Source organism: Carcharodon carcharias, chromosome 17 (assembly GCF_017639515.1).
Source record: "Carcharodon carcharias isolate sCarCar2 chromosome 17, sCarCar2.pri, whole genome shotgun sequence".
Lineage (NCBI taxonomy): Eukaryota > Metazoa > Chordata > Chondrichthyes > Lamniformes > Lamnidae > Carcharodon > Carcharodon carcharias.
The window spans coordinates 52,841,880-52,866,698 of record NC_054483.1 but is presented as its reverse complement, the minus strand read 5'-3'; the positions used below and the strand labels follow the sequence as shown (position 1 = coordinate 52,866,698).

Below are 24,819 nucleotides of genomic sequence, written 5' to 3'. Positions count from 1 at the left end.
TCTGACTTGTGCCTTTGGCATGACACTCTGGCTGTGGATGTTGGACAGGCTTTGGGGAAATCAGGTGGTGAGCTGCTTGCTGCAGGATTCCCAGCCTCTGACCTGCTCTTGTAGCCACAGTATTTATATAGTTGGTCCAGTTCAGTTTCTGGTCAAAGGCAACTGACAGGAGGCTGATGGTGGGGCATCAGTGATGGCAATGCCATTGAATGCCATGGGGAGATGGTTAAATTCCCTCTTGTTGAAGGTGGCTATTGCCTGGCACTTGTGTGATGTGAACATTACTTGTCATTTAACATTCCAAGGCTGAATGTTGCCCAGGTCTTGCTGCATGCAGGTACAGACTGCTTCATTATCTGACTAAACACTGTGCAATCATCAGCGAACATTCCTAATTTTGATATGATGATGGAGGGAAGGTTGTTGATGAAACAGCTAAAGATGCATGGGCTTAGAACACTACCCTGAGGAACTTCTGCAACATCCTGGGGTTGAGATGACTGGCCTCCAACAACTACAACCATCATCTTTTGTGCTAGGTATGACTCCAGCCAGTAGATACTTTTCCCCAATTTTCATTGTCTTCAATTTTGCTAGAGCTCCTTCATGCCACACTCGGGTCAAATACTGCCTGGATGTCAAGGGCAGTCACTCACCTCATCTCTGGTCACTCACCTCATCTCTGGAATTCAGTTCTTTTATCCATGTTTGGACCAAGGTTGATATGAGGTCTGGAGCTGAGTGACCCTGGTGGAACCCAAATTGATCTAATACCCTGGTGTAGGAAGCATAAGGCCCTGGGACTTTATTTATATTCATTATTTTCTCTATTATATATCCATCAATTCTGTGCCAATGTGCCTCTATCTAAACTTGCATGCCTCAAAAGCTTTCTTGATCATGTTTTTAAAGGTGTCAAGGTACTGCAAAGTTTTAAATTAGAGACTGGCATTTTTGGCACCTTTTCAGTTCAATTCTTTCCTGGAGCAGTCACTTCTCAAGTTTACTGAAAATACAGTGTGCTTGATTACTTCCACATTGCCTTCTCATTTTTTGAAGTGTTTCAGTACAACAGTCTTCACATTAACACAAAAAAGGTCAGGAAAATAAAAGCAAAACACTGCGTATGCTGGAAATCGGAAATAAAAACAGAAAACGCTGGGAAAATTCAGTAGGTCTTTGGAGAGAGAAAGAGTTTATGTTTCAAGTCCATCCTTCAGAGCAGGGCAGGAAGATACTGGTTGCTCCATTAAGCCTATCCCATATTCAATTTATCGACAAGAGCCCCATCTGCCACCCCAAGCAAATGCCTGAGAGAAGCAGAGAAACAAAAACACCTCATGCCAATTTAGGAAAACAACTCTGGGAAACATCCCTGACACCTGAAGGCCAGCAAACACCCTCTTCTCTAAGAGGGTCTGTAATCTTTGGAATTCTTTTCCCCAGAGAGCAGTCAAGGCTGGATCACGGAATATGTTCAAGGCTGAGTTAGATTTTTGATCTACTAAAATTGGCTACTGGGGAGCGGGGGGAGTTCGGGCCACAATCTTACTGAATGGCAGAGCAGGCTTGAAGGACCAAAGGGCTTACTCTCCTGTTCATATTTCTTATATTCTAGGTGACCACTGTGACTAGGAAAGACAGCTCAAAATATCTACCTATCTTCTTCATGGAGCTCTGATGTCCATTTCCAACTCCTTTCTGAAAGGTTGTAATGAATTTGCACTCAATGCATGTGCCAGTAACTTGTACCTCATAATATACAGTGTCGTTCTATGCTCACATGGCTCATGTTCATATCTCTTGGTCTGCCCTGACCTAGCTAGCTTCAGTAGTTATCCAAAGGACTAAAGTCAATCCGTTTTTGAAGGCCTCAATCAAATCCAGAAATTGGCACTCCTGGAGCAAAAAATCCTGCTCTCCAAACCTATTTCAATCAAGGGATTTTATACTATGTCATGAGTCTAATGGCCCTCCTGTGAACCTTTTCCAATGCCTCTACATTATGCATCATACAAAAGGATACACAGGCCACAGTATTTAGATGAGATCTACTCGGGGCTTATATAGAGGCAGTGCTAGATTTGTTTTAGATTTTGTTATCCTAGCAATACATCCTGACACTGTTTGCTTTTGTAGTTGCCTTGCGGCACTGGTGGTTGGCCTTCAAAAGATTCATTCACTATAACACTCACCCCTTTCCCAGCTTTGAGCACCCTGGATAGTGTACACGTGCTTGGCTTTTCTCTCACCCAACTACCTACATGCAGAGACATCTGTCTGGTGTGTCCCCGTTGCACCTTTTCATCGATATCTACCTGCAATCCAAGGTCCTCACTTACACTTGTACTTGTCTGTGTGACTATCCAATTTTACCGTTTCGCCTCCACCTAAAAAGGAGGCAGACAATTATTCAATAGAATTCATGTGGGGGAGAAAATAAAAGTTCACAGAACTGCAAATTTCAACGGCAATTAAAAGAATCACTGGTTTAACCACCAGGAATTCTTACTTAATAACCAAGTACTACTCTTAAAAAAGCTCATTATAAGATTTGCCATAAGTAACTAATAAAAGGGAAAGGTGGGTAATGAAAAATGATAAAATGTTTAACTCATGACAAGTGTGATGGATTTTAGTATTTGGCAGAGCTCCGCGCCCCTGAATGCACTTTACAAGCAAGCATCAACTATCACTAACATTTGCATGTGTAGCACTTTAAGCTTATCTTAGCAAAGTACAATAATATTGTTCTACAAATATGCCAAACACACAAGATAAAATACAAGTGCTGCATTTAAAGTCACACAATGAAAGAGCGCCTTAATTTAGAATTTTAATTCAATTGCTGATGTTAGTGGTTTTGTTACTAGTTGCCAAGATACCACCAACTTGAAGATAACATTTCAAATCACCTAGCTTCTCACCAGCACATAGGCTCAAGTGTTCTTCAAGGACTTCACAAATCTTGGATGTTAAATGACACAGACTAACTACTTAACCTGAATTTTGGATTATGACATGGTTACATACGCTTGATCAACTCTGCCCTGTAGCTTGAACTCATACATTATCGTTCAATTTTTTACTTACCTTCCAGGACAGGTTACACAGTTACAACACTGTAGCAATGATCTACAAAATGAGTCCGTGACATTTCTGACTATTACTCACATGGAAAATAGCAAGTATTTCACACCTCTAGAAGCATTTGGAAACATTTTTTTTACTCCAGTGACATACATGTGCTAGTCCTTGACAACTACTGTACATCTTGCACAAAGATAACAGAATATTGAAATATATTTCACTGTCATTCTACAATTTAACCAGAAACTTTTATGAACAAACTCTAGTAACAGAGTTGTTGATTTCTACCAAGTACTGCAAATGTTGATTTTGACTACTTTCAATTTTTCTGAACCCCAGAATTTTTCAAATCAGACATTACTTTTTTTTAAAACAAGGGTATTTTAAATAACTTTTTACATTAGCAAGGTGAGGATTGTCAGTGTTGGGGACAGCACACTTCGATTTTAGTCATTCGGTGTTAATATCAAATGCTGCGACATCAGGGACAGAATGGGCTGGGTGTCAAGTGAAACCCACTTTTCTCTGTTCCCACAGGTTAAATACAACAAAGGAGTAACTACCTTCCCTCCCTCCAAACCAACAGTCTGAAGTTTTGCATTTTCTAAATCAAACCAACAGTCTGAAGCTTTGCATTTTCTAAATCAAACCAACTGCAGAGAACTCAGCTTTGTGCTGTATCCACACTCAACAGGTATGGAAATGAAAACGCACAAACTGATTGTATATATAATCCTTACGGATAGGGAGAAGAAACTATTGTTCTATCTGGAAACTCAAACGCAATGTCATTAAAGTGCTCATCAACTGAAATACATTGAGGGACATGAAACTAGAGGGTGAGGAAAGAAAGCAACGACAGCACTGTATTAACACTTCCGAACTGCAAAAGGAGATACAGGAATGTAGGGTGTTGGGGCTGGTTTCATGGATCAACATTTGAGCTGCCTTTATACTAAGTGTTACAACCTCGACATTATAACCTAGACTTGCATGCACAGCTAAAAATCAGTTTTCAAAAAATTTGCAACCTTGGAAGTGCCATGATTAGCCGTCACAGAGCAATAACTCTTTTACCATAGGTTATATACTGAAGGCCACCTGAGCTGTCAATCACTCCTCCCTAATGGAAAGGGTGAACATCACTGTCAGAACATTGCAGTTCAATTCGTTTACCAGGGAACTAGATACACAAAAGTGGAAATAGCAAAACAACTAGCAATGCACTACCTGACTTACACAATATGTAAAATATTTTGAAGCTTTAGATCTTGTGAACTGAATTGCTGATGAACTGGTACATGGCAGGAACCCCAGGGTTAGCCCCTAAGCCACTGCCACTGGTATTGGTGGTGTGCAGCAAGCAACTTTTCCACAGGCCTGGGCCAAATTACATCATTACCTATTCTTCGAAATCCAGGCCGGCACGTTAGAAACTGAAAGGGATTTTTCCCAGCAGTAAAGCAATCACAATATTAAAAAAAAAACAAAAAAACTGCGGATGCTGGAAATCCAAAACAAAAACAGAATTACCTGGAAAAACTCAGCAGGTCTGGCAGCATCGGCGGAGAAGAAAAGAGTTGACGTTTCGAGTCCTCATGACCCTTCGACAGAACTTGAGTTCGAGTCCAGGAAAGAGCTGAAATATAAGCTGGTTTAAGGTGTGTGTGTGGGGGGCGGAGAGATAGAGAGACAGAGAGGTGGAGGGGGTTGGTGTGGTTGTAGCGACAAACAAGCAGTGATAGAAGCAGATCATCAAAAGATGTCAACAACAATAGTACAATAGAACACATAGGTGTTAAAGTTAAAGTTGGTGATATTATCTAAACGAATGTGCTAATTAAGAATGGATGGTAGGGCACTCAAGGTATAGCTCTAGTGGGTTTTTTTTTATATAATGGAAATAGGTGGGAAAAGGAAAATCTTTATAATTTATTGGGAAAAAAAAAGAAGGGGGAAACAGAAAGGGGGTGGGATGGGGGAGGGGACTCACGACCTAAAGTTGTTGAATTCAATATTCAGCCTTCCGGACTGAATATTGAATTCAACAACTTTAGGTCGTGAGTCCCCTCCCCCATCCCCACCCCCTTTCTGTTTCCCCCTTCCTTTTTTTCCCAATAAATTATAAAGATTTTCCTTTTCCCACCTATTTCCATTATATAAAAAAAACCCACTAGAGCTATACCTTGAGTGCCCTACCATCCATTCTTAATTAGCACATTCGTTTAGATAATATCACCAACTTTAACTTTAACACCTATGTGTTCTATTGTACTATTGTTGTTGACATCTTTTGATGATCTGCTTCTATCACTGCTTGTTTGTCGCTACAACCACACCAACCCCCTCCACCTCTCTGTCTCTCTATCTCTCCGCCCCCCACACACACACCTTAAACCAGCTTATATTTCAGCTCTTTCCTGGACTCGAACTCAAGTTCTGTCGAAGGGTCATGAGGACTCGAAACGTCAACTCTTTTCTTCTCCGCCGATGCTGCCAGACCTGCTGAGTTTTTCCAGGTAATCACAATATTAAGCCTTTCTACCACTTGAGCAGATAATGTGTGAGCAGCAGTCTCTTGGCTGCCTTAAGAGCCATTTCAAAAACAGAATTACCTGGAAAAACTCAGCAGGTCTGGCAGCATCGGTGGAGAAGAAAAGAGTTGACGTTTCAAGTCCTCATGACCCTTCAACAGAACTGAGTGAATATTATATAAGCTGGTTTAAGGTGGTGGGGTGGGGGAGGGGTGTGGTTGTAGGGACAAGCAAGCAGTGATAGGAGCAGATAATCAAAAAATGTCACAGACAGAAGAACAAAGAGGGGTTGAAGGTGGTGATATTATCTAAACGAATGTGCTAATTAAGAATGGATGGCAGGACACTCAAGGTAAAGCTCTAGTGGGGGTGGGGTAGAAAGGCTAACAGGGCATAAAAGATATAGATTTAAAAATAATGGAAATAGGTAAGAAAAGAAAAATCTATATAAATTATTGGAAAAAACAAAAGGAAGGGGGAAGAAACAGAAAGGGGGTGGGGATGGAGGAGGGAGTTCAAGATCTAAAGTTGTTGAATTCAATATTCAGTCCGGAAGGCTGTAAAGTGCCTAGTCGGAAGATGAGGTGCGGTTCCTCCCGTGGAGTGTTAAAATGGCAAGCGACAGGGAGGTTTGGGTCATTCTTGCGGACAGACCACAGGTGTTCTGCAAAGCGGTCACCCAGTTTACGTTTGGTCTCTCCAATGTAGAGGAGACCGCATTGGGAGCAACAAATGCAGTAGACTAAGTTAGGGGAAATGCAAGTGAAATGCTGCTTCACTTGAAAGAAGTGTTAGGGCCCTTGGACAATGAGGAGAGAGGAAGTGAAGAGGCAGGTGTTGCATCTTTTGCGTGGGCATGGGGAGGTGCCATAGGTGGGGGTTGAGGAGTAAGGGGTGATGGAGAAGTGGACCAGGGTGTCCCGGAGGGAACGATCCCTACGGAATGCCACCGGGGGGGTGAAGGGAAGATGTGTTTGGTGGTGGCATCATGCTGGAGTTGGCAGAAATGGCAGAGGATGATCCTTTGAATGCGGAGGCTGGTGGGGTGATAAGTGAGGACAAGGGGGATCCTATCACGTTTCTGGGAGGGAGGAGAAAGCGTGAGGGCGGATGCGCGGGAGATGGGCCGGCCACAGTTGAGGCCCCTGTCAATGACCGTGGGTGGAAAACCTCGGTTAAGGAAGGAGGACGACATGTCAGAGGAACTGTTTTTGAAGGTAGCATCATCAGAACAGATGCGACGGAGGCGAAGGAACTGAGAGAATGGCTTGGAGTCCTTACAGGAAGCGGGGTGTGAGGAGCTGTAGTCGAGGTAGCTGTGGGAGTCGGTAGGCTTGTAATGGATATTGGTGGATAGTCTATCAGCAGAAATTGAGACAGAGAGGTCAAGGAAGGGAAGGGAAGTGTCAGAGATGGACCATTAAGAGCCATTTAATTGACATCTGGCCACAACAGAACACATTCCTGTGACGAGACACAAAGTTGCATGAATAAACATTTGAAAAATGACAAACTCCAGTAAAATAGTTTCTCATTAGGGAGTGATACCAACAGGTTATTATTTTTTCTCCCCCACGCCCAGAGAAGTAAATCACAGAGATCATTAGGAATTATTAAATTCACATTAGCTCATGCAAAAGGCAGTATATTTCATATTTCAGGCACTTTCATACATGATGGAACTCTGCTTCCATCATACCATACAACCTGATTTTCATTGTTCTGTTTTCACTAGGGTTTAATTGGGCAGTTTACTTCACCACCATATGCTGGCTTCACTACAGCTGACTTATCATATATTGTGCATCATGAAAAGGATAGAAGATGTATCATGCCAAGCTACTTGGTCAGAAAAGCTGAAATGCAATAGCTGTGTATCAAACAAAATTAAACCAATATTGCAGCTAAGCAAGGTAGATTCCCTCATAATTGGCGACAGCTATTATGTTGGCAAAGTAATTAGAACAGCAACACACTGATATGATGATAAAATCATTCTTGACATCAGTCCCATTTTAGCTGCATGTCTAATTACGAACAAATCTATTTCAGTTTGCAACTGAGTGATTCTTGCTGGACAAGCAGAATTTTCACCAGCTTACCATTCCACCATATATAACAGCCAATGAGAACAGAAAGAGTTGTCATTTTTTAAAGGAATTTTGGCTAGGACTGGGACGGATCAATCCTTATTTCCAACTAGAGGCACAAACGAGGACTCTGTTTCCTGATTTTCTACCTATTCCCGTTTCTTTTTTAATACATATTCGACATGATGACCAACCAGTACAAATTCATACAATTCCAGCATTTTAGTGTTCATGTTTTTCACCAACTGAAGTGACTGCTTTCACTTTTCACCACATGCCTGGGGTCTCTGGTCTTCACAGACCAGTTACCTTGGAGTTTCATTCAGGTGGTGAGCAGCCATTCTTGGTTGAAATATTAAAGCCTCTGGTTAAATATAAAACTATAAGGTGTGCTTATGCTCCATTCTGCAGGATCTCTCATTTATCTTTTGTATCTTTATTATATTTGTCTATGCGTGGGGAACAACAGTGGTTTGTAAATTGTGTGTGGGTCATTAGTCCAAATGGGAAGTACTTTAAGATTATTAAATGAATTGAGAGGGAAGTTGGAAAGAAACTATTTCTCAAGTAGGGTAGCCCAGCACAAGAAGGTACAACTTTAAAAGTTAGGCTGTTCAGCAGTGACTTTGGGAAATATCTCTTCAAACAATAGGGTCGTGGAAATCTGGAACTCTCAGAAGCTGTCAGGCTAGGCTGAATGAAAATTTCAAATATGAGATTGATAAATTTATGTAAGGCAAGAGTATTAAGGGTTATTAATCCAAGATATGTAGATGGAGTTAAGACACATATGAACCACGATCTGATCGAATGGAGACATAGGTTCAAGGGACTGAATGGCCTTATCTACTTGAAACGCTTCTTTTAACATTGTGAACATGAACCTCCCCTCTGTTCTTCCAAAGAAATTTTTTCTAATGAGCAAAATGTACCACCTCAATTTAAAATTCAATCGTCACTGTTTTGTCCATTTCCATCATCTCATTATCCCTTTACAGCATGCATTAGTCCTCAATTTGTGCCTTCTATTATAATAATAGCAAATCTGCCACTTGCTCACGCTCTAATAAATGAGACACCGCAAACAGAAGCCTTTCCAGAACAGCTTTTAATTCAGTTTAATACCCAACCTCTAATTCTCGAACAGTATCCTGGATGGCAGCTTATCAAAGGCTTTCTAGAAGGTCATGTACATCACATCCACCATCCATCACCTCAAAGAACTTCGATACATGATCATTCTTTCTGAAATCTGTGAAATTGATAATAGTCTAAAGCTGTAGGCAAAGGATTAAGTTAGGTACCATGAAACGTTTCTTTCCAGAAAGTAATCCCATGATAAAACAAAATATTTCCATGATGTGTACAATTTTCACTTTTCAGTCACAATGCACATGGAATTAATAAAAGAAAGTTTCTAAAAGAAAATGGTCTAACTTCTTTTAATATACAAAGCCCCTAAAGTGTACATTCTATGCTTGCCCATATACCAAAGGAGCCACCAAACCATTCAATTCAAATACAAGCTGCTTGTCGATTTTATTTGTATCTATGGCCTTTATGAATTTAGTATTTACTTTTTCTTTGTCCCAAATTTTGACAAGTATTTCTTCACCTTTGTTCAAATTGGGTAATCTATTTGAAACCGCCAGAACAGCGGGTGGGTCAGAGACAGTGCCATGGAATTTGTTAACATTTCAGGGTTGTTCACCCAGTCCAGTTTACCTAGACAACAAACTTTGAGGAATAGTTAACCCTGAAACTGATGTAACCTTGTTTCTGTCAATTTGTCTATTTATTATTGATCATTTATTTATGGCCTATGACACAAAGTCCAAATTCATATCAGGATACATGATATAAATACAAAGGTAAAAATCCACAAAGATTTTCTGTTTGATTCTTGGAGTCATTACAAATTACCTAAACACTAGGCAGGTAAAGGCATATAGGCCTGTATTATAGGAAGTGAGTGCTTGCCAACAGAAATGGTCCACGATGCTGAACATGAGAAGTGTCTATGTTAAAAATGACATTTCTTTTAACAAAGCACCATCATGCTTCAGAACAAAGTACCGAGTATGTAGGCACTACAGTTCTTTAAACAACCAAAGTTTCTGAGAAGATATTTTCAATTACAGTTGGTAATGTTGGTAAGTATATAGGACTGGAAAGTGATACACCTCAGCTATTTATCCTGGCAAAGGACAGTTCCTATTGACCAACTGAAATTGACCCAGTAATTGAGTTTCCTTTTTACAATTCTTTATTCACTTGAGTGTAGTTCTGGATTTGAAAGTTCATTATGCTGTGATGTATCTGTCCTTTAAGATTCCTAGAATGATTCATTGAAGAAGCACAAGTAATTAGATAAGCGATTTACTTGTTTATTTCAGCTCAAACTCCAGTCTAAACAGCGGCATTGACACTTAAAATAAATTCAATCTTTTACCCTAAAATTGCTCAAAACTGTAAAATGTCTAATGCAAAAACTTACTAGAGTCAATTAAAACTGCCAAGACAATAAGGCAGCTACCAGGGGGATTCAGAAGGATCTGGGTGTCCTAGTGCATGAATCACAAAAGACTAGTATGCAGGTACAGCAGGGGATTAGGAAAGCTAATAGAATGTGATCATTTATTGTGAGGGGAATTGATTACAAAGGTAGGGAGGTTATGCTTCAGTTGTACAGAGCATTGGTGAGACCACATCTGAGTACTGCACACAGTACTGGAGTCTCCTTACTTAAAGAAAAGTGTAAATGTGTTGGAAGTAGTTCAGAGAAGGTTTACTAGACTAATACCAGGAACGGGCAGGTTGTCCCATGAGGAAAGGCTGGACAGGTCAGGCTTGTATCCAGTGGAATTTAGAAGAGTAAGAGGTGACTTAACTGAAAACTTTAAGATCCTGAGGGGTCTTGATGGGGCAGATGTGGAGAGGATGTTTCGTCTTGTGGCAGAATCTAGAACTAAGGGCCACTGTTTAAAAATAAGCGGTTGCTCATTTAAGACAGAGATGAAGATTTTTTTTCTCTCTCTGAGGGTCATGAGTCTTTGGAACTCTCTTCCTCAAAAGGCGGTGGAAGCAGAGTCTTTGAATATTCTTAAGGCAGAGCTAGATGGATTCCTGATTAATAAGGAGGTGAAAGGTTATCTGGGGTAGGCAGGAATGTGGGGTTGAGGTTACATTCCAATCAATCATGATCTTATTAAATGGCAGAGCAGGCTCGAAGGGCCGAGTGGCCTACTCCTACCCCTAATTCATATGTTCGATCACTTTCCTTAAAAAGTGGAGGGGTTTAGGTGTGATGGCTGTTAACCGCTGTTCACCTCGAAAGCAGATATTTGCATTTTCCTGGAGCCCACATTTTTAATTCCAATTGAAGGGAAATGAAATACAAGGAGTTTTTGTTTTGTTCAAAATACTTCCTTTTTCATATTAGAAAATACTCCTCCCTGAAATGACTTTAAGACAATTCTGTAAGCAGAGTTCCCAGAGCACAGGCCGCACCACCCACCCCCCCTTCTTGACAAGGCTCTCAAAAAACATCTATTACAGGGCTTACTCCTGTGCATCTGGACAGACTTAAATGCAAACACAGCCATGACATACAACTGCCCAACCCTAGGAAACCACCCACAGGCAATGAGTGATTCTGTGTTTCTACATGTAGGAGTATTCCACCCTGCTTTCCACGCCAAGTGAACATTGACATTTAACAAGTATAAATACCTGAACACATTAAATAATGGAAACCGTACAATCCTTATTTTCTCATTCTATAAACAGAGCAACCTTTATACCAACAAAAATTACACTTGAACATTAATTTACGTAAGATCTACCATTCTCAAAATCAACCTTGCTCAAATCTTTTAGAATCTGGGGGGCACACAGTTACTTGACTAAAACTCAGATGCAAGGAAACTTGAAGTATAATTTTTTTCCCATGTTTCTCTGTAAATACAATATAACAAAAAAATTTCCACAACCACAAAATTGAAATGGCCAGAGCAGACAGTGTAACTATCAGCTCTGCCTCAACTTGATGCCTGCTCCTCCCCACCCACCACCCACTCTCCATCTTCACTAGCATTCTCTCAATGACTGTCTGCTTACAATTTAACTACAGATGCCTTGCTTTTAAGCTTTGGCTTCTGGATCGTCAAGCCTGCCGAATTCTAAGACTGGTTGCTTCACAGCTAGAAAGAGGGCTCATTCTTCTCTGATGGATAATGGAATCAAGTAGATGCCCAATTATACTGAGATAGCAACCTTTTCTAATCCTACCAAGGACAGCCCAAGTCAAACTTTACAGCAGAACAAATTTCACCTAAGTGACAAATAAAAGGTGCTGCATCAGCATATGAAGTATTGCAAGTCAGACATGGCCATTCTATTCCAGAACATCAAGATTATTCCGATATCCCACCCCAGGCTTTTCAATTTCAATGAAAATAATCATAGTTCCCAGTACAACAGTTGGACTGGACAAGATGAAATTTCTGTCCATCCCATCGCAATTGCAATTTTCCTGTAAAGCTGAGTGTTAAATGGAGATAGAGCAGGACTCAGAAGGGCACAAAATTACGTAATGATGTGCATCTCTGTGACAATATTCTAAAACATGGCTCATTGTCTGGCAATGCTATTCGCAGAAAGTTCCCAACAGCTGGTGACTCTAGGGAAGCAAGACTTTCCAGGGTTCTCAATGAACGATCCAAGTTTCCAACAGCTTCTTTCTCATGCTCATTAGTAGTCAAAAATAAAGATATCGTTGCTGGCTACTCCTCATGCTTTTCAATTCATAACTAGAGCTTGTTGCAAATTTAATGAAGTTCTCTTCCATTTTGGAGTGGAGGCTCAGGGGACTGAATTTTTACATCTGCAATGGGGAAGCAGACATGGTTCTGAGTCCCAACCTCACACCCACAACATCCATTGCTCTGGCCAAGGAGTGGGCTTATCGTCCAATCAAAAAGAATGGACAGGCTCCCAACACTAGGGAGCCAATGGGAGGTCCTCCAGCACCATCCAAGGTGGGAGTTGCCAATCAGAAGATGGAGACAACATGGGACAAGTCCCAGTCAGTTCATTATCTTTCTTTGAATGCCACAGCTGCCCAGCCATGATCCAGAGAACAGCCAGCAGTTGTAGCTGTGGCCCGGCGGCCACTCTGGGTCTAAGGCAGGAGGTCCTTCGCATGATCCATCATGCCCCCTACCCCGAACCCCCCCAGGCTGGCCTGGAAAACATGGGATGCCCACATTGTCAACTGGTAATCCTTGTTGGTGCAAGAACAGGGCCTTAACAGGCCCTTTAATTACATCTAATTGGCCTCAAATGGCAACTCACTGCTTGCCAGTCGACAGCCAATTCAATCGCAAGCCATTTTGAAAGAGGGATGCTTGAGTGGGGAACCGCACGGAGGTCTGTGGCAACAAACCGTGTGTCCACCTGCATCCGATCCAGGCCCCAGCCTTTTCATGAACGTCCAGTCCAAGAGCTATCTAAAATCTTCAGTGCACAAGCCAGATGAAACACTATCCCTAGGAGGGTATGCTGATAGAGTTAGATGAAGTAGAAGTAGGCCCATGTAAAGCTTGAACAGCAGCAAGGACTAGTTGAGCTAAATGGCCTGTTCTGGTGGTATAAATTCCCAAATAAAAAGACCAAAATGTTTCTGCACAAAGGTTTGCCAATTTGCCCCTTTGAATGGAGAATTACAATGAAAGAGAATAATGGGCATTCCTCCAGTACACATCTATGAAATATAGCAGAAAACAATCCCAATTCATACCAACACTGCTAACTGCTAGATAACATGACATTTTGTGTATTGACACAGGAAAAATACTTCTCAGCACAGCTCATAGCTTTTCTGCATTATATTAAATTCAACACACCAGATTAGAGGCAGGTAAACAACAGTGCCACACCTCAGTGTCATGCATATTGAAATGCTGAAAACAGTGAAAACAATTCACAAAAGTATGCAAACCTCAGTCACCTTTTTATATTGAAATACTACTGAAGAATCAATAAAGTTTATTTCCAAATACTCCCAATGCCTCTTTAATAGTTAAACATTTGACTGCCAATCAAATCTCTAGTCCAAATGGATCTCACCTCCCCTGAAATCAGGAGTGGCAGATGTGATCGGAAACCCATTGCAGATGAGACAGGATTGAGAGGAAGGTGTGCAGAAATATGCAGCTACATTTTGACCACAACAAAAATGGAGGCTCCTACAAATGTAACATGATGCTTCAAATGGTGAATTATACCTTCAGCTTTCTGAGTGCAGCAGTTACAATTTTACAGAACTGGAACAAAGGAACATTAAGTCAACAGGCACACCGCGCCCCCATTACAGATTCTTAGATGCTATTTATTTTGAAACAGCACCCCAGCCACTGCCAGCACAAGTCTCTTTATTAAAGAAAGACATTTGCCAGTGGCAGCCACAGTTTACTGCAACGTATGTCAGCTGCGACACATTCCTATTCTTTGAGATGGCATGTCAGGAGCACTTGGGGGCAAATCAGAGAAACATTTCATTAAATGCTCCGCAGTCTCAAAAACAGGACTTATTTCATGGCAAAAAAAATACACGTCATCCGCAAAGCACCTGTTGCTGTTTTTGTTTCCTGTATAATGGATAAATGCAGGATCATCCATTAAATTAATAATCACCAATAAGAGGAAATGGGGAATTTGCTTTAAAAATAAAAGGCACCTCCACTGACTTTAGTAAGACACAGTGCAGATTCCCCAGAGCTGTAGAGTCTCTCCCTCAGCCACCTCCTCCCCGGACACTAGAGCGGCCTGGGGGTTCAGGCACTGCCACCCTGCCCTGGCCAACCCCAGTTTACCAGTCTCCCGGGCCCTGTTTGTGGCCCAGCCCTCACCTGGCTCCAATCCACAGGCCGGGCTCCGGACTAGGCCCTGGCGAGAGGGAGGAGGAGAGGCGGCTGTTGGGCCTGCCCGAGGGGAAAGGGAAGGGGCCGGGGCCTCGGCCTCACTTACGATGGTGACGCTGGCCTTGCGCAGGTCGCGGTTTTCCTCCTGCAGTGCCTTGCACTTGAGCTTGTAGGTCTCCAGCTCGATCTTCAGCACCTTGTTCTCCTGCTGCAGTGAGGCCAGCCGGTTGCTCAGCTCCTCCAGCTTGGAGGCCGAGATCACGATGCCAGCCTTGGAAGAGGTGGCGGCCGAGGAGTTGGAGGGCGGCAACGCCGAGGAGCTGCCCGCCGCATCCGTATCACTCTCGCTGGCGCTGTCCGCCATGTTGGAGCCCCGCTTACTGCGGGAGCCCCGGTTGGGGGGGTTGGGGGGCGTGGCCCGAGAAGAGGCGGGACCTGTAGGGGGTGGGAGAGGGGCCGAAGCATGGAGAGGAGGCGGGGTCCGGGGATGGGGCGGGGCCTGGAGGGAAGGCGGAGCGTGGAGAGAGGGCGGATCGCGGTGAGGGGGCGGAGCGTGAACAGGAGTGGTGCTTGGAGAGGGCGGGGCTAGAAAGCCTATTTATGTCTGGAGTGGGGTCGTGGAATGAATTGGGCAGAGCTGGTGAGAGAACTGAGTTTCGCCTTGGAGGGGCGGGGCCAATGGCGAAGGGGTGGGGCCTGCAATAGGGGCGTGATCACGACCTGTGAGGAGGAGGTATCAGGGAGAGGGCGGGGCCTGGCAGAGGAGTTACAGCGTGATTGGCTGTTCAGCTGCCCCCACCTGGCTTCAGGTAAGTTGCTTCATGTGAGGCCATCTTAGGACAGATGCCAAAAGCTTGGGCACAGTGCTAGGTTTTAAGGAGCATCTAAAACAGGGTAGAGATGCAGAGATTTAAGGAGGGAATATCAGAGTTTAGGGCCATGGCACAGCCACCAAAGGTGAAGCCATTAAAATCAGAAATGCTCAAGAGGCCAGAACGTAAGGAGCAAAGATATCTCAGAAAATTGTAGGCCTAAAGGAGGTTACAGAGATAGGGAGGCCATGGAAGGATTTGAAAACAAGGTTGAGGATTTTAAATTTGTGGAATTGCTTACCTGGAAGCTGATGGAAGTCTGCAAGCATGAGAAAATAGGAAAAGACTGGAGGAAGATATCTAAGAAACTAGAAAAGATGCTGAAAGCTAAACGCACCAACAGAAGAAAACCGAGCAAGTGGCCTCACCTGGAGAAGCAAGTGACAGAATGGGTTAATGAACATCACCAAAATGGTAATTTCACCTGCAGAGCCATCCAATGGCATCCCTCAGAGAAGTGAAGAAAGATGACATTCAAGAATTCAAGGCCAGTACTGGGTGATGCGCAAGATTCATAAAGAGGCATGAAATAGTAATCCACCAGTAAGTGAAAATTTCCCAATGTCTGACGTCCAAACTCAATGACAAAATCACCAAATTTCATTGGTTACTGTCCGACCTCAAGATAAGAATTGCCAAAATTGGAAATATGGACGAAACGCCAATGAACTTCGACACGCCAGCAAACAAGACTGTTACCGAGATTGGTGAAAAAAAAATCCTTGTACAGATAACTGGCCATGAGTATACGTGGTTCACAGTGGTTCCATCTTGTAATGCAGATGGCACAAAATTAAAGCCAATGGTGATATTCAAATGAAATACACTCACCAGTGAGAAATTTCAGAAAGGCATTGTCATCCATGCTCACGACCAGGGCTGGATGAATGAGAGTAGTTGCAAGGAATGGCTCAAAGAAGGGTGAAATTTAAGACCAGGAGAACTATGCAAAGGAAAATGTCTGCTCGTCTGGAAAAATTTCCTTACACAGCGAGTGGTTAGGAATGTGTTGTCTGAGAGTGTGGCGGGGACAGATTCAATCATAGCATTCAAAAGAAAATCGGATCATTATCTGAAAAGTAAAAATGTGCAGAGCTACAGGGAAAAGACAGGGAAGTAGCACTAGGCAAATTGCTCTTGCAGAGAGCCAGCACAGACATGATGGGATGAATGGTCACCTCTGTAACCATTCTATGATTATGTTCAAATTCCACCTTGTCAACGATGTAGTGCATGGTGTCTGATTGGCCAACACCGATGTGACAGTTATTCCTAGCAGTATTATGAGTGTTGTTCACCTTTTGGATATGTGTATAAATAAACCCCTCAAGGACAGTAACCGAAAGATCTGGGACAACTGGATGTTGGAAGGTGAAAAAACATTGAGGGTGGAAATATGTAAGCAACATTGGGCGGAATCATCCGGTCCCGTTGTTGGCAGGTGTCATGGAGGGTGTGAGTGGATAATATGGCGAGAAGGCCAGAAATTGGTTTTATGCCATTGTGAAACCAGTTTCCGATTGTCCCCTCCACCCGTCAGTAACAGGCCGCATTTTCAGCCACCGTATGTTGGGAACCTAAGTTAAATACTTTAGTATCTCATTATAAGCCCTGCTTGCTGAAATCATCCCCCCAAGCTAGATCATCCAGGTAAGTCGACCTGAATGCATGATGACGTAGTTCACAACTGTACATAAGTGACATGCACCTGGCAAGCTGCACTTCGCTTGGGACTTTGAAATTTGTTGGCCCTACCTTGTTTCAGGCAGCACTCGCAGTCATCATTGCCAGGCTTCACAGGCAGCACCACATCATTTTCAGGGGGCTCTCGGGCAGGTCTCTACCTACCAGACCAACCATAAGGTTGGGCGGGGGGGCGTGGTTTCAATGGCTACAGGACTAGGGCTTGCTTGGGGAAGGTGGGGGAAGTGTCCTCAGGTAAGGGAAGAGACTGCAGGATGAGGGCTATACTGGGAAAAGGGGGTATCCCAGGGTGTGTGTGGGACACATGTTGATCTGTGCAAGTGGCCTCAAGGTGGTGAGGCAGTCTCCAGAGGAGATGAGGCCAGATGGAGATATGAGGATGTGTGTGAGAGAGTGAGTGGTGATGCCCCAATGTGTGATGGCCTTGTGAGTATGTGAGTTTAGAGTGATGAGATTATGGCGGCATGGATGAGATTATTCATCCTCTTTCTGCACTGGGTGCAGTATTGGCACTGACCATCACTGCCTCCACCTCCTAAACTGGAGTATGAGATTGCTGGACTTCCTGCAGCCTGAGTAGGCGTGGAGGATGTCATGGCAGGCCTCCAAAAGGCATTCCAATGACGGGTCACTCTTCTTGGCTTTCAGAGCCATGTCTTCATTGGAGTAATCCTGGGCTTCAAGCATTGAGAACTGTGTGCACAGCTGCAGTTTGGATATGGCACCCGGAGTGAGGAAACGATGAGGTATTGCTGTGGCGGGCAATTCAGAGGCTGCCCGCCAGCAAGATGGCATATTTCCTGTGGCTGCATAATTAATGAGGTGGGAAGCAGATGATACAGTGCGAAAACCCACCATTGCGGCCAGTGGGTAAAATGTGCTTTTAATGCCCACTTCCACACTTAGTGCAAAGCTGGGATGATTCCATCCATTGTATCAGTGTGTCATGGACACCGTGGAATGAACTTGATTTAAATATTCTCAAAATATCATTTCTAAAATGTGGAAAAGAAAATGTGCTCAACAGTAGAACAATTTCTTATGGTGTGATGATGCTGAAGTTACTACTGATGATGATGATAATGATGAATATCCATGCAAAGATATTATACAACCAGTGATTGAGACAAATCGTTCAGTGATTCAGATGGTGAACAGTGTGATTTTTAAGGATATCAATGTGAAGTGTTGTGAATTATTACCTGTATTACTGTGCATATGATGTACTGAATTTAAGGACCAATTCTTTATATACAATGTCAGGATTTATATTGCATTGGATGAAATGTTTACAGCTAGCTTGTAATGTTGCAACATCTTATAAAATAAATGTCCACTCAGATCTTGTTTCAGTTTTTGTTTCAAGCTGCCTGGGCCCAAGTCAAGCACACATGTTAATCCCTTGAAGTTATTACTCATGTAAAAGTCAGCCCCTTAGCTTTTGCTTAAAAAATTGGTCTCAAAAATGCAACTTTTCACAGATACATAATGGGTACTTAATATAATGCAACACTCCTGCATTGGGCAGAAAATATGCAGCGATCAACTACTCAAATCCCAACCAAACACACTGCAGGTTGAGAGATAATATCCTAGGGCTTTCCCTTAGCATTTCATAGCTACAGGGAGAAATGTGGCATTGGTGAATGTTAAATCTGTGCCAATGTTTTGGAAGTCTAAGAGAGTGGCCTTTAGTGATGGAATGGATATGAGAGGAAGCTGAACTCTAGACTGAGCTGGATATAAGGGTCCAGATTTCCTGACTCCTGTGGCAGACAAGCAGATTGATTGAGTCATAGCAATAGTCAAGTGGGTGCTGGCAAAAACCAAAAAGGGCAACTTTGGTTTTTCTGATATTAAACCAAAGGAAATTTTGACTTAACCAGGTATTGATTACATGGACATAGCTGGAAGGTGTAATCACAGCCTGTAGATCAATTAGCGAAGTGGAGGATTGTGTCCTCAATGTTCGTGTAAATTAGCTGGTTGGGACCATACAAAATAGCAAACTTTCCAAAGGTATTTTATCATTTCTCATTCCCTGCACCCCATATCTTCAAGGATCACATCTACGTTGGCTCAGTGTGCCTTATTTTTTGGCACCTTTGCTGGTTTGTGCAGGAAGGGGGTGTATTTTTACTTGATGTGCAGAGGAAAACACAACAGAAAGATATAAAACCTATATGACACATGTAGTAACATTTTACCCCAGGGTTTTGGAGTCCTGAATTGCATTCTCTTTGTTATCACCTGAACACTGACAGATGTTGCTGCCTTATTAACTAGGCATGTTTCGAAGTATAACTAAGCTGAGGGAGTTGAAAATAAGTGTGAGCGAAAAAGGGATCAAGGAGAGATAGATGGCCACAATCACAAGCAGTAGTTGCTACTTGTGACTTTGACCAGTTCAGTCATAGCACATGACTGGGGTAGACTGAAGGATCTTAAATAAACAGAAGTGATTGCGATGGAGGTCTAGATATGAAACAAAATTACCTTCCAATTTTGGAGATAGGGTAGAAGTTGAAAAGAGGTAAGTAAAGTAGTTTCTTTTTTTTACAAAACAGGAGTACGAGAAGTTGTCAATCTGTGCAGTGAATGTGGTTGTTGTAAATCAAACCAAACTGTGACATCAATTCAAATCAGACTGTGATTGTGCTATGTCTCATCCTGCAGATCTGTTGTAAAGCATGACTCAAACTAGAGTGACGCTGCCTTTTGTTTCTCCAAATATCACAGGATAATATATTACTATAAATAGAATAAGCACACATCTCCAAATTAGGAATGGTCATAACCCAACTATGACTTTATCATATCTGAGTGTTCTGCTAAGTTTCTCTTGGGGAAATATGTATCATGTCACACAGCTTGCTAGGCTTACTTACTCATTTTGTCTAATAGGTTAATTAACAATTGCCAGAGCTTCATTAGTGAGAAATCCTACACAGTTCAGGCCTTTTAAACTTTTCTCTGTCAGTGGTTGTACCAGTTTCAGCTCAGGCAAGCCTTATTCCTCACAGTATGTTATAGGTTGCCTAGTTTTCTATTTCCTCATTTTAAATAAAGGCTTGCATTTATATAGCACCTTTCATAGCCTCAGGATGTCTCAAAGCTCTTTACAGCCAATGAAGTACTTTTGATGTGCAGTCCCTGTTGTAATGTAGGATATTTAGCAGTAATACTCTCCACCTGAGTCCCACTATATCTTCAGTCAACCTGAAAAATAGAAAATATCCCACCCAAAACCTGATTTTTATTGGTTAAAACTACTAATCCAATTTATTTATATCAGAATCATTAACAGCTGCAAAGAAACAGAAAAATTTGAAGTAGCACAGGTATTCATTTACAGGACAATGCTTAAAGTGACTCTCTCATGTCTTCTTGAAATTACATAGATTCATGTTATACAAGGTAAGCCACCCATTCATGCAGTTCGATACATCAGCTACCATGCCAGAACTGCTTGCCGCTGACATTTTCTTGTGGTTTTATACATGCAATTCATTTGAAGATAGAGCTATTAATCAAAAGAAAATAACACACATACCACAATATTATTAAGACCACCCCATGGAGTGCTAATGGGAGAGTGAACACATTCTGGAATCTATCACTTTTCTGTTTCCAGATATCTTAGTCAGTTAAAATCGGTATGAAACAACAACTAAGACACATTCTTGATTGGTATCAGCTGGTTAACAAACATGCTGTAAACAAAATCAATGTCACACTAAACTGTGGGCTTTATAGGATACTGGGGTTCATAGTGTAGAAGACATGATCTATTTATATTGATTGTGATGAAGACAAGGGAACCTACTGAAATGTAAATGATAACCTGAACAGTCAGGGAATAGCACTTAACATCATTAGCCTGTTGGGGAATGAATCTTTTTACATATAAGTTTATAAGTAATAGGATTCAAAGGCACTTATTGACTTTTATAGGAATTGAGCTTACAACAATACCAATTATTAATAACAACAGCTTATATCACACAGTGCTTCACAGGAGCATTTTAAAACAAAGCACGTCACCAAGCCACAAAAGGAGATATTAGGTCAGATGACCAAAAGCTCATCAAAGATGTAGGTTTTTGAGGAGTGTTAAAGGAGGAAAGTCAGGAAGAGAAGCAGAAAGCTGTAGGGAGGGAATTCCGGAGCTTTGGGCCTAGGGAACTGAAGGCATGGCCACCAATGGTGGAGCAATTATGATTGGAAATACACAAGAGGCCAAAATGAGAGGAGCGGAGAGGTCTCAGAGGGTTGTGGGGCTGGAAGAGATTACAGGAGAAAAGGCCATGGAGGGATTTGGAAACAAGGATGAGAATTTTAAAATCAAGATTTTGCTTGATTGGAGACAATGTAGGTTAGCACGCACCTGGGGGTGATAAGGGAATGGGACTTGCTACAAATTAAAAAACAGGCAGCAGAGTTTTCGATGACCCCAAGGTCATGGATGGTAGAAAGTAGAGACCAGTTAGAAGTGCGTTGGAATAGTCGAGTCTAAGATCTAATAATTACACATAGGGCAGAATATTACGCTCGGCAATGACATCAAGCGAGTGTCCTGACGTGATCGTGTAGTCTCACGATATGTCGTTTGACGGACCAAGGTTGGCTGCGTGCCCGCAGACAGTTAAAAGGCCTATCAAGGCCATTAAGAAGATAATTAAATTCAAATTTACATTGCCTGTCGAATCTAACAATTGGCAGGAGGGCGAAAAGGCCAGGTGGCCCTTACATTTTTTAGGAAACCTCATCCACGGGCAGGATGAGGTTTTCTAAAGCAAATAAACATCACATAAAAATTTTATTTTTGAATTAAAAACATGTCCCAGCTCATGTGACAGAGTCACGTGAGGGGACATGTTTTATGACAATTTTATTTCCTTTTTTTTAAACAGTGCTTCATCCCCCTGAGGCACGGAGCTGCCTCAGGGAAATTGAAGTGCTCTTTCGCACACGTGCTCGCCCTCCTCCCCCCACCCACATAGGCAACGCTGAGCACTGCTGCTTGCGTTCCATGCTGGGCGGGCCTTAATTGATTCGCCAGCATGAAATCATGGTGTGGAGCAGATTGCGGGCAGTGGTCAGGTTCCCAATCGCCCCCGCCCGGCCCACCGAGGGCAAAATCCTGCCCATATATTTAAGGTCAAAATTAAGCTAATATAAATTACAAGATAATTCATGCATTATAGCTCACGAGCTCAGGAGAAATGGCTGATCAGGCCTTGTTGAATTCTGAAGTATTGATTCTAGTTATCTGCCTTTTAAATCTTTCATTCACTCTGGCTACACAAGAATCCTTATGCATCCACATTACCACATCCAGTTAGCTGCCATAACTTCTTTTTTTTAAACAGAAGTCACTCCCCACATTTTATCATGGCTTCACCTTGACTGAGCTATTGTATTGTTATCACAACCGGGCTCTGAATGTCTTTGATAGAAGAGAGCTGGAAACCATGCTGTTGCAAACCAGTGAGCACTTATTGACTGCTTACAGGGATAGACTTTGGCAGCTCTATTAGAACGTTCTTCCCTCAGGTTCCTGTTACATCACTGATTATGCACTCTAGGTATTAACATAGTAGCTATTAACCCTTTATACCACAACTGTCATTCAAATCACTCAACTGGAGACAGAGGCAGGCTATTGGGTATTGTGTCTGGCCGCCATGTTAGAGAAGATGAGTGCAGAGAGAGGAACATTGCAGCAGCACAAGGTAAATGTGCAATCAAGATTACTTATTAGATTGTTCCAATTACAATTTGCACTTTGAATTTCCAAGTAATTCCTTTATTTCAACATTTCAAAACATCAACTTATTTTTCACTTAGGTTTTCAAACTCTTTTTGGAAAATCAAGTCAACTTTTATATAATTTTGTTTCCCCATTTTTCTCATACCCTCTCTTGCTAATTCTGGCTGAGGTCTGCTGGCACAGGTGCTGGGTGCTTCAGTGCCTTTTCCAAGTGTCCACTTGTAGTAATCGTAACTTTAAGGAATGTAATGACTGTAGCTTTAAGACTTATTGTGTTGTATAGTATCACATGACAGTGTGAACGCATCAGATCTAAGCACAGGGAGCCTTAGATTAGGAGTTCTTCTTCTAGTTGTGAAGCTTGATAGAAGCATGTAACTGTTGCTGCATCCTGTAAATAAAGTTTGAGGTTTCTAATGAGAAACCTATTTGGAAAATCAAGTCCATAACAAACTGGCAATGAGGATGGGATCGGGCCTGGCATTGTCTCTCACTCAGCAACTATGAGTATCTTATTTAAACAGAAGAAAAGGAAAATATACTCACCAGGTATGCTGTGGAGTTCAAACAGAAGAAACAGAAGCATTGTTGCTTGAAGTAAAAAGAAAATAATGGACCCCAATCCAAATGGCTGAGAAATCTCCCAGACTATGCCTGGGATTTAAAAAAAAGGACCTGCAGGGGCAAGAAGAAAAAGGAAAAAAGAGAATCTGCACTTAAATTGTAAAATAGGCAGCAGCCTTGCAGGCTCTGTAGGTTTGAAAACTGGCGCACAGCTGCAAGTAAGGAGAGGTTTATAAACAACCTGCAGTGCACAGTAAAAAAAAGACTGCAACATTAAAAAAATTGCTTGCTGCAGAGTTGACAGCTTGCAAGTTAAAATAAAAAGGCAATCAGAGCAGAAAGCAATGCTGCAGTTTTAAATTTAAAGAAAAAAAAGGCCCCGATCGGTCCATGAGGCCATTGGGTCTCCCAACGTGTGGGATGTCCAACGTCAAAAGAATCTGCTGAGTTATTTTAAAAAAAAAACCTACAGAATCACCCAGAAAAGGGAGAAGAAATCACTGCTGTGTTTTTTCAAACTGGAATGACGTTTAACAAAAATTTTTTAAAAAACAGACACGTGCTGATGGGCCTGCCAAAAAAAAAGCACGGGAAACTCAAAAACAGCCCAGAAAAGCTGCCAGCTGCAGAGGCAGCCCGAGCAAAAAAAGTGCCTGCTCTTATAGCGGCAATACATTTAAAGTGGTAAATACAAGAAAAATGGCAATGGACAGGAAATTAGAACAGATTCCCAGAGAAAGGGCAACTTTCAATACAGGTCCATTGGCAACAAAAGACCCCAGAAAGGGAGCAACTCGGCCGAAGACAACAATAGACCCCAGAGAGAGGGTAACTCTGCCAAGGGCAACAGGAGGCCCCACAGAGAGGGCAACCGGAAAATGAACAGTTGAAAGAACAGTTAATTGTCCTTCAAGATCAAATGCAAAAGGAATGTGTAACCATTCAGCAACATGAAGTAAAGAAACAAACACTGTCTTAAACAGTAGAATGGAAACCAAGCAGAAGAAACTCGAAGAGGGCTCAGGGGAAGACATGGTAATTGGAGAGGGCTCACAGGAAGCCCTGGGAGTCGTATATGGCTGAATACAGCCAGGAGACAGGAGTTCAGAGAAACTCCAAGGCAGTGCTAGCTCAGTGAAGCTAACTGCCTGGCAAAGAGCTGAAGAATCAGCTGAATGAAGCTAAAGTGGCATTGAAAGGAAAAGTCATATAACTTTCCAAGATGTGAGTGGTTAATAGCTGGTGTAATAGCTTCTGCGACCAGACCCT

At 42.3% G+C, this 24,819-nt stretch overlaps 1 protein-coding gene across 2 annotated transcripts in view; it reads right to left on the bottom strand.

The window, feature by feature from the left end:
* Nucleotides 1-15,061, bottom strand: part of ccdc6b (coiled-coil domain containing 6b) — a 71,069-nt gene extending 56,008 nt beyond the window's left edge. For both annotated transcript variants that reach the window (XM_041209514.1, XM_041209515.1), the window contains exon 1: nt 14,744-15,061. In XM_041209514.1, the coding sequence (XP_041065448.1) occupies nt 14,744-15,001 (258 nt within the window). In that variant the 5' untranslated portion in view covers nt 15,002-15,061. The remainder of the gene's footprint in view (nt 1-14,743) is intronic.
* Between the last annotated feature and the right edge of the window lie 9,758 nt (nt 15,062-24,819).